The sequence below is a fragment of the Beta vulgaris genome, chromosome 9, assembly GCF_026745355.1.
Source record: "Beta vulgaris subsp. vulgaris cultivar EL10 chromosome 9, EL10.2, whole genome shotgun sequence".
Classification (NCBI taxonomy): domain Eukaryota; kingdom Viridiplantae; phylum Streptophyta; class Magnoliopsida; order Caryophyllales; family Amaranthaceae; genus Beta; species Beta vulgaris.
In genome coordinates this window covers 6,763,185-6,774,021 of record NC_079210.1, presented here as the reverse complement: position 1 = coordinate 6,774,021, position 10,837 = coordinate 6,763,185, and the positions used below count along the sequence as shown (strand labels likewise).

The window sequence follows — 10,837 nt, the reverse complement described above, 5'->3', positions numbered from 1 at the left end:
GATTTAATGAAAATGGGAAGAAGAGAGGGTTGTTATTGATGAAATATTGATGTGACCAACAAAGGAAAAGTCAGGGATGAAATGACAACGGGTTAGACTTAGCCAGATTATGCATAACCCGACTCCAACTCTACAAGAATTGAATTTTAAGTTCGACTCCAAATTCGACTCCGACATCCGACTCCAACTTCAACTCTGACATCTGACTCTGATCCGACTTAAAATCTTAACACTCAACCCGATCCTACTTAAAATCTTCTATAATACTTCCTTCATTTTTTAGTAAGTGACACGTTTTCGTTTTAGTAAAATGTCACAATAAGTGACACATAGCTCAAAAAAGTAAAATTTACTTCTCATTTATTACGTCTTTGCTATCATTTAATTGCTTCACCTACTTACTTTATCCAATATTCACATTTGATTGGGTAAACAAGTGGTCGTCCCAACTTTTTCTCTCTAGGTTCCTTGGTATTCATCTACTTTCTCTCTGTGTCACTTATTTAAAAATCGAGGAAGTATAATTAATCTAATCATTACTATATTTTTGAACAATCAAATGAAAATCTTATAAAATGCAAATAATCTAACCACTACTATTTTTAAACAATCATTTTTCAAATGGAGAAATCTTATTTAATAGAATTGCCTCAAAGTCAGAGTTAAAAAAGACATACTTCCTCCGTTCCGTTTTAAATGAAACGTTTGCTTTTTCACGTAACCCAACGCGCTTCTTTAGTCATTAATATCTTTAGTTTTGTACACGTAAAAAATATAAAAAAGTTATAATTTGATAGTATGCATCGAGACGTATCTAACAAGATCCCACTTGACTATGTTTTTCTTTATATAATAGCGATAAATTGGAGTTAAAATTAGTCATTGAATAGTGTCATTTCATCCAATGTTTCATTTAAAACAGAACGGAGGAAGTATATAATATATATAGTATAAATAAAAAAGGACTAATTGTCTCAAACACTAGTAGAGAAATGCAAATTTGCGTCAGTGTATGTGTGTTATATGCTAGAAGCACTGACGCAAATGCTCAGGAAGAGCCTATTTGCGTCACACATAAGAGAACGTGCGACGCAAAAAATGACATGAGATGGGTGTTAGGCTCATTTGTGTCGAATAGTGATGAGAACGCGACGTAGATGATGAACATGATTTGCGTCGAACACAGCTATTGTGCAACGCACCTGGCTGAATCCCATGATTTCAATCGCATGCTTACAGGATGCGACGCAAGTGGTTTTCATCTAAAGCTAAAAACTTGGATCCCTATTAAGTCATGTGCGTCGGATGGCCCATGACATGCGTCGGATGGCCCATGACATGCGTCGTATGGCCCATGACACGCGACGCAGATGGTCGATGACTTTTTAAAACTCTCTCAGTCCCCGCATTTCCCCAAACCCTAACTTCATTCCCACCTCATTTCCGATTGTCGCTCTCCCACCAACTCCCACCTTGTTCTCTTTCACTCACTCAAACACTTCATCTCTCTCGCATATCATCTCTTGACTTGACATACTTTTACTTCATCTCTCTCGCATATCTCTCGCACGTTTTATGACCTACTTTTACTTGACTTGACACCTTCTGGTTACTTTCCACTCTTCTGTCAAACGTTTTACGACACTATGTTGAAGCTTTCCTTCTTTAGCTATGTTTAGTAGCCATAACAGAATTTTCATCTTCTCTTCACAGCTGAGCTTGCTACGTTGCTTGTGATGAATACCGAAACTTTCATGTTGTTGACCCTCTGTGTTCATTACATCATCTCTTTTGAATCTCAACAACGAAAGCGTTCTATTTCGATCTCCGGTGTTTTCGGATCTCCAGTATACATATCTCGCCGGCGAGTGCTACAATATACCAATTCCGACAAGAGAGAAACGAACACAAAGAGAGAGAGAGAAACGAACTCAGACGATGAGCACGAACACAAAAAATCTCGGCAAGCTTTCTATTTCGATCTAACCTTGGGTTCATCTTTCGAATTTTGTGCTCGCCGGTGAAAAAATCTAGAAGTATTTGTGGTTAGGGTTCATCTTCTTTGAATTCTCGATTTTCAGGTATTTTTAATTCACATTTTATTCTGTATTTCTTGTTTCTGCCATATTTATATTTATTTTTGAAAGAAAAAAATTGAAACTATCAAAAATGAAATTTCTTGTATTTCTTCAATTTTTTAACTCATTTAAAATGAAATTTATTGATTTGGATGGAGGAGGAAGAGAAGAAATTACTGGCCAAGCTTTCTATTTCGATCTAACAAATTTGGGATGTAAAGAATTGTCTATTTTCGTTGTTTAAGTTTGTTTAATTCCATTTTATTTTGTATGATTTGTTAAGTTTATCATTTTAGATTTTCATTCATGTTATCTGATTACAGAATTATCATAAAGAATAAATAATCATGTTTTAATAATCAGCCATTTGCGTATGTGCAGAACTGTTGAGTTTCGTATGTTCAAAACTATTTTGTGCTTGTTGTTTGGTTGGTATGGTTATATTTTTTTAATGTATAATCTATCATTTGCGTAGGATGTTGGTTATCATCCGACGCAAATTCTTTTTTTTTTTTAATAAAAGATGTTTGATCTGCATCGCATATGGTCCAACGTGCGACGCAGATAGGAGACGCAAATGCATTTTGTATGCTGGGGCGATGCATCATGTGCGTCGCACCTCGAGCCCTGTCCAACACAAATAGTTCCTCAACTGCGTCGGCCCCTTATCCAACGAATATCATGTCTTCGTCATTTGCGTCGAAACCTATGTTGTCGGACCAATATCCGACACAAATAGTGGTCCCAGGTCCGACGCAAATTAACAATTATGTACTAGTGAAAGTTGTAACCGGATTCAGATGTCGGATTTTTTGTATAGGATATGACTCCAACCCTCCTCCGAGTTCGAGTCGGACTTTTTAAACCGAGTCGGATTTGGATTATTTTTTTGACGGAGTCCGCTCAGGAGGGACCATGGTCGGATCTTGCTAGATTGACATGGTAAAAATTCAGCGGTAAATTAATTAGTGGACCCCACTAGATGAATCTTTGGATGGAATCCATCAAGTGGTAGTAATATTTCTTACGTTTTGGTAGTTAAAAAGGAAGTTATTTTTTTTTATAAAAGATAGTTATTTGAAGAAAAGTGTATATAAAAGGTAGTTATTAATATTTTTCCAAAACTTTATCTAGTAGGTAACCCTCCTTACATCGCTCATTTGAGATAGCATGATTGTTATACAAAGCCATATAGAATAGTCGGACAATGGTAGGACTTGAACATGTGACTAATAGATTAAAATCCCAATGTTCTAGCAACTATGCTATACATCGTATTATGAATAGTGTCAAAAGTCAAAGTGGGTCAACTAATATGAAATAGAGGAAGATTAATTAGACTTTAACCTTGTAGAATATACTTGTAAACCCTACATAGATTCTATGACCATTGAGCTTAGTTTTTGAAGGTTCATAGGATGCTATCGTTAGTCACTTAGCATTTGAGAATTTGCAAGTGTAAGTTGACCAGGAATCTGTCAGAGTAATTCAGGTGAAATCTGCCAAAACAATTTTAAAAATATAGTTCTGACATAAACACATAGTTATATTATGTCTAGCAAAGATCAAGAAGAAGAGTGTGTAATATAAAACAGAAATGGGTGTCAGAGATTAATTACTTTAATCACATAAAGATTTAGCAAAAATAAACAATACTTGGTGCTTGAAATGGCATCCGAGGTGAATGCAAAGGTAGCACAAAGCTTAGCTTAAACAATGGGAAAGAAAATCCATGAAAGGATCAAAAAGAACCCAATACTAATTCCCAACTGAGTTTGGGAGTAAAATGTTTGTCTCTATATATTTATATATGTTATTTGATCATGCTTGAATTTCGAACCTTGAACATTTGATGGAGCCCATGCAAAGATCAATTTCAATGAAGTTTTCTTCATTCATCTCATTTAACATTTCCATCCAATTTTTCTGCCTGAAATGGGATTCCAACGAGCAATCTGGCCATTTCTGCTGTAACCCTGCATACCACGACTGCTGCTCCTGTGGCGATCTCTTTGAATCGACATAATGACCTGTCGGTAGAGCGATTTCGATCAAGCTCTCTTCATCTGAGATTGACCCATCAGAGTAATTTGTGCTGTGACTCAGATTTTCTCTGAATATTGAGTCATTTTCTGAATCTTCACTCGAAGTCGTGTGATCAAGACCACTTTCACTGTCAGACAGTAGTTCTTCTGATGACCTTACCAAGTATTCACCTCCTGTTTTACCTTCAACTTTCTGCAGATTTTGGAGCTTTGATACATTTTCTTCATCCACTGCAGCAACTTGTTCTTCTATTGTTTTGTGCTCTCTCACACTCGGGGTAGGCACAGGTAAGGCTGCATACATTGGACTGCCCTCTTCTTCTTCCAAAGATTCGCTTAACTTATTGTTGTCTTGAAGACTAGATTCTTGTTCTCTCGGCGTTGGTATTTGCTTTGAGCGACACAGAATTACAGGATATAAAACAATAGCTGATGATGTGAGGAAGATAGATAGAAACCCAAATTCTAGAGAATGAGAAAGTGCAAGTAAGAAGCCAAGGGCACAAAGCCAAGAATATGGATTTCTAACTAAGCATGGATAACCTGCCATTCTTGCTTCTTAGATATAAAAAAAAAAACTAAGCAATATGTTTACTGATGAAACACTCTATAGGTTTACTGGGGTTCTTGATCTAAATAATATGATGAATAATGGATGGAATATGAAAGTTTTTTCAAGTGATTAGTCCAAGAAGAAACAATATCAAAATGAACCTTTCCTAAAAGATTCAAACAGGTTCAGTGTAAAAGGGGACACTCCTGAAATTCACCTGATGACCGGTAATGGATACAGCTGAAGTACTGTAATGCCTAAAGAATGTAGTAAATCAGCAAAGAAAGCGAAAGAGCTCCTTCTAAACGCGTCCTCAAACAGATTGATTGCCTAATTTCACTTCTCAGAGGTCACACTTACAATCAGAAAGTTATGAAAGAAAAATTTTATCTAAGAAAAGAAACTAGGCTTTCTTAGCAAAGAGTTGGGTGTTTTTTAGGAAGTGATTCTCTCTTGAAAAACCCATAAACTGGTTTTTCAGGTACCTAGTTTTTATAGCTTTAATGGAGAGGACTTTGAAGTAAGGGAAGCCATGTGAACTCTTCTGAGCTCACCACATGGCACTTTCCCTCCAACTTGCATTTTAAACAAAAATATAAAACAAAGATCAAACTAAACCCTAGTACACACTACACACTACACACTAAGCAGTGTAAGCACTAATTATAATTATAAACTAGCTACCTTTCTGTTTTCTTTATTTTTTTTTCTTTTCTTCAACAGGCTTTTCTGGGAGATATCCAACTTCAAAATAAGCTTCTGTCACACCAAAACCATGCTTAGATCTTGTTAGTTTTAATAAACAATGTATGCTTCACTCCACTTGTGATTCAACTAATATATTTTTTGCTTCGAAAAGAGTCGCCTTGTCTTCTCTTTACAAGCTAATATGGCTCTTAAGAAACCCGAGGAAACGGATCGAGCTCTTGGAAAAAATCTGGAGCATTACTCAGGGATCTAGTTATGAAACTAGAGAAGAAAATAAAAATATGAGGAGCACTACAATTATGACTTGTTTTTAGTAAGATATTACTATTGTTGCTAATTGGCAATTTTATCAACAGTGAGTCCACTGATAATTCTAGTGTTAATCAAATGAAGATGGACACTTTTGCAGTGCTGCTTTAGTATTTGAGATTGCTGTAATCTGTAGACATGATCAAGAGGGACCAGCATTTCTGATCTCTTGCAAGATTAAGCTAATTTTTGCATCTATCTTTGCTCCTATAATCATGACTTTAAGCATGCTTTAGCATTTGGACCATCAATTTGTCTGCCGGAAATTAAAGTTGAGGCACCTACCTCTTGTCTCATGCTCAATCATACTAAAGTGGGGTTACTTAAAATAACTCCTTCCTTATTTTAATGTTTCTATAATTTGACACACGGATACTTTTCTTAAGTTTATCCATAACCAATTCGTCGGTCACGAGCTTTTAGTTGCAAAAATACTGTATTGCTGATTACTGTACTCATCAGAAAATCAGCAATGCAATAAGTTGTACCGCATATATTTGAGCAGCAGCCAGCAGGCGATAGTCTAGTGATGTTGGCATCACCTCTAATCTTAATTATAACGGATTGCTATGCGAACGTACGGTATTTTTACATTCTCCTTAGCTACTCTACTTGTCATGATCTCCCAAATGCTATGCACTTGATTTGAAAGTTGAAGAATCGAAAACTTAAATTATCTATGGGCAAATTGCGTATTTTACATGTTTATATTAGTGCAAGTTGGTGATTTGATGGTGAATTCATGATTTAGTTTTGGTTACCCCAAACCCCCTTTCCAAAAAGGGTATGTAGATAATGAGGAGAGCACGATCGGTTTTGTATTTTTACTAGTTCTAGGCTAAGCCCTTAGAAGATTATGCCAGCCAGATCTCAAACACTTTGGATCATTTCTACTTCAAGTAATTACTCAAATACTACGAAGTCTTATCAAACATCTTGGAGGGAGGCATAATGGACTAATTAACTGAAACAGCTCATTTTATTGATCTTCATGTTTTAGTTGTCATTAAAAAAAATCATATGTTAGGCTTGTTCTGTTCACCTTATTTTTAGTCTTTATTAAAAATAATATCTTTAGATAAGTTCAAATAAGTTCATATCTAACAAAGTGTAATAAGTTCGATAAGTTTATTTGAGTTCAAATAAGTTGAGATTAGCAACTATAAATTGAATAGAACAGGGCTGAAGTAACAGTAGTTAATTTATCATGCTTATGACCAATGACAGGATTAATGGCATGAAGGGTTTTGTGCAATGATGCTAACCATGCCATTCTACGTTTTTACTCCAGGACTTTCTGAATCTTTCATACGTATAACATATTTATAATTCCTTTGACAATGTTTTTTTTCTTTTTTATTTTCCTTTCTGAGCGGTTCTTTGCATGTCATAATATCACCCTTCTCAAAATCTATTAAGCTTTTTCTAGAGTTAAGTTTGGCTAACTAGGACCTTTTCCACCCCTAATTATTGCATACAACATTAAATTTCTGATTGTAATATCTTAAATTCTGTAGACTTTTTAAATTCATTTAAGTTGTCCCTTTTTAACCAAAAAAAAATTTTGGGTTAATTTGAGTTTGATTTGGGTCGATTTGGGTCAAGTCCTGATGAAATCAATTAAGGAATTGGTTATTTTTATTCGGACCCGATTTGGTGGGTCATCTTGTGTTTCAAGTTCGAGTTTTAGTTTTTGTAGATTCTTGTCATTTGCTAGGTGGTTTAAGGTAAAGATCGAGCTGGTTTTAAGTTCCATTCAATCTCAGGTTTTGGTCATATGAAAGAATGAAAGATCTATAATTTGTTTTGGTCATACAGTTTTGTAAACTAAAAATTGCAAACTCACTTTCAATTATAATGATTATTAGTCGATCTATATATTGTATAACTTTTACGTACAGTTTTAAAGTAAAATAATAGCAGATTGTTTAATACACGATCAACTATTTTTTTAGTTGGTCAAGTAAAAATCAATTCATATTAAGACTAATAATGGCAAGAATCGGATTGAGCCAATGAACCGTCATGTTGAAATTAGGTTAACTTAACAATAGATCGAGTTGAAAGCGGATCAGGTCAAACAGTTGAGTTGATATCAAGTTGTTGGAACATTTATAGGGTAATGGGTTTGAAACTCATATGGATATATACTAGAAGAGGAGGAGGTCTAGTATGCAATAGACTAGAGTACATCAAGTGGCAAATTTCGCGGAGTAACCAAGGGAGACAGAAGGGCCATCGCGAGTCGCGACCAGCGCCTCGCGACTCGCGAGCTCCTTCGCGAGTCGCGACCTGCCTTATGCCTTGGAACGCGAAAAGATGCCTTGACGATTTATGTCCGTTGTGATGTTATGGTTTCATTTTAATGACCATTAAGATCCTTAAATCAGTGGATTAAAGGCCTTTGATGGGTGATTAAGATGGGGGTTATGTGATTAACCACTCTAGTCAATGAAAGGTTTATTCTTCCTATATAAACCTTGGGATTCCTATGAGTAAAGGGTTAGAAGAAAATCAGAATTTTATATATATACTCTAAAAGTCTTCTTGCTTAGCTTAAGAGAAACCTTGCAAACTTCTCTTGAGTGTTCTTCACAAACACAACAACACAAGTTCTTGTTGATTCACTTAGAAGATCATCTAAGTGGATTGTTTTCTCTCCATTGTATCTCATTAGTTATTTCGTGTTAACCCGGTGATCCTAGATGGGAGAAATTAAACTAATAGGAAAGCGTAGTTTCCGTGCCTTGGAGTGAGATATCCAGTTCTCTTGTTGATCACCTCTAACACAAGTCAAGTAAAAATAGGTCATATTTAATGTGAGTTGATATGATGAGAGTTGTATCATCAAGGAGCGGCAGTAACTCCGTTTATATCTCTAGTTATTAGGTCACCTAGGATGTCAAGTCATTCTCATATTAAATGAGGTTCAGTTTCAGATTACATACAAGATTATACATTATTTTGAATCAAATTTATCTTTTCTCTTTTATCAAAATAATAATATATAATACTCACAATTTTTCGGTTATAACCAGTTTTAGCCCATTTTTCATGGCTCACGTTACTCTTTCTCCTTAATCTTTAAGCCAAAAGCAAACCAGTCATATATTTTGAAATAAAAGAGAATTTAACATGATTGCCAACTTCATATTAAAGATAGACATTTATATTTTATCAAGTATTTTTTGGTCTATTGGTAAACATTTATATCGCATATGATCATACCTCACTAGAGGCACTTTCAATATAAAAGTTTTTTTTCACTCAGTTACGATTTTCAAAGGACCTTTTCTTTCTATATAGTATCACCGAGCTGACCCATTGCAAGATAATAAAACACTTTTAATTCCAACCTAAAAAAAGAAAGTAGGTTGAACACATCCCAAAATAAAAATGAAAACGAAGAATAAGGAGCACATATTCTAAAAATTTTGTAGCAAAATAGACAATATTTAGAAAGTTTGGGTAAGAATCCATTAGAAAATATATGAACACGGACTTTTACCCGCAATGGAACTAGTTGCTCGGCTTCAAAACCCAATTACAGTACTAAGGATCTTCCTACAGGAAACAAATGGAGATCCCATAGCTAAAATTTAGAGAATATGTGGCAAATGAAATGAAGCCACTTGTCGACTGTCGACGATAGGAAAATGGTTAATGAAGCAACATGGCGAAGCAAATGCAGCCACTTGTCAGCTGTCGAATACTAGCTGTATCAATGAAGCAATGCCACATGGAAACCCAGCAATTTAGAGACTTAATTAGTCTTTGCCTTGCGTTTTAGCTACAAAACGTTAATCTTGCTAATAAACAAAAGGATTTAGCCTTTTAAGTATGGGTTTTCAATTCGTTGAAAGTTGCTACTTTGGTAGAAGCAATTAGATTAAGTGTGACAATCAATATTACCTACTGATTTGGGGAGAAAAATTAGGCTAAGGAATGTCTTAGGGCGTGAGTTTCTATTTATTTACTAGCTTGGGGACCATGCCTTGATATCTATGAATGTTTCATTGTAATTTGTTGCCTATTAGGATTTGTTACTTTTGATAAAGATTAAAGACTCGCATTTCTTTCACTTTTATAATTAATTATTATTTGTCACTTTGAAATACTAATCTAATACCGCTTGTCATTATCAGATTCAAAGAGAGTATGATTATTTGGGGAAAAAAATTTAATGAGCTAATTTATTGTATGAGTTTAATGGCGGATATATTTTTTGTAAGTTTATCATAGTATATAGGTGACCCACTTTCTTTTTACGGTCTTTTCACCAATTATCTCCGACAAATTAAAAGATTCACCATATACATGTTTCAAAAATTTACCATATACCCTTGAGTTTCCAAAAATGTGCACCAGATGCCTTTTTCCTAACTTTCTGTAACTCACCGTTAGCTTTATTTACCAGTTTGCCATTATTAACCCAAAATCCTAATTCTAATCTAACTCTAACTCTAATCTAACTCTAATTCTAATCCTAATCCTAAACCTAAACCTAAACCTAAACCCTTATCCTAAACCCTTACCCTAAATCAAACACCACCCCTAACCCTAACCCTAACCCTAACCCCTTGCCATCCCCATTCCCTCCCCCTCCACCCCAAGCTAGCCCAGCCTAGCCCCTCCCCCTCCCCCTCTTCTCCACCCCACCTCCGCAACCCCTCTCCCACCCCCTCCCCCTCCACTGTCGCTGCCCGTCCCCCACTCCTTCCTCATCGATTTCCCCCTCCCCTTCCTCATCGAATTCCTAGCCAACAACAATAACAAGGATAACGAAACAGGAGAGAGAAGAAGGGCATGAAAGAACCATCAGCAGACGCAGCGAGGATGGGAACAACAACATCGACGGCGGTACACGAGCAACGGCGCAAAACAACACCAAAAACACCGACAAGAAAGGAGAGAGAGGGAGAGTTTCGAGGGAGGAGTGAGACAAAGCAGCAGCGAGGAAGCAAAGTTACGGCGAGCTAAGGAGCGTCGGTGAAAGCAGCGCATGCATGCGAGAGTGAGAAATCGCGAGGGTGGGGTGGGGGGGAACCGACGGGGAGGAGAAGAGGGAAATCGACTGGGAGGGACTGGAGGTTGGGGAAGCGGCGGTGGAGGGGGTGGGGGAAGGGTTACAGCGGTGGACGAGA

General features: G+C 36.3%; 1 protein-coding gene across 1 annotated transcript; it reads right to left on the bottom strand.

Annotated features, from left to right (window-relative positions):
* Positions 1-3,680: 3,680 nt before the first annotated feature.
* On the bottom strand, positions 3,681-5,854 carry LOC104903006 (hypothetical protein). The gene has a single exon (XM_010690975.4). It carries the CDS (start codon positions 4,671-4,673, stop codon positions 3,900-3,902), a length of 774 nt encoding a protein of 257 aa, XP_010689277.2. The 5' UTR covers positions 4,674-5,854; the 3' UTR covers positions 3,681-3,899.
* Between the last annotated feature and the right edge of the window lie 4,983 nt (positions 5,855-10,837).

Bases quoted from the DNA above. Each gene is read 5' to 3' on its own strand.
- LOC104903006 (XM_010690975.4), bottom strand. From the start codon at position 4,673: ATGGCAGGTTATCCATGCTTAGTTAGAAATCCATATTCTTGGCTTTGT.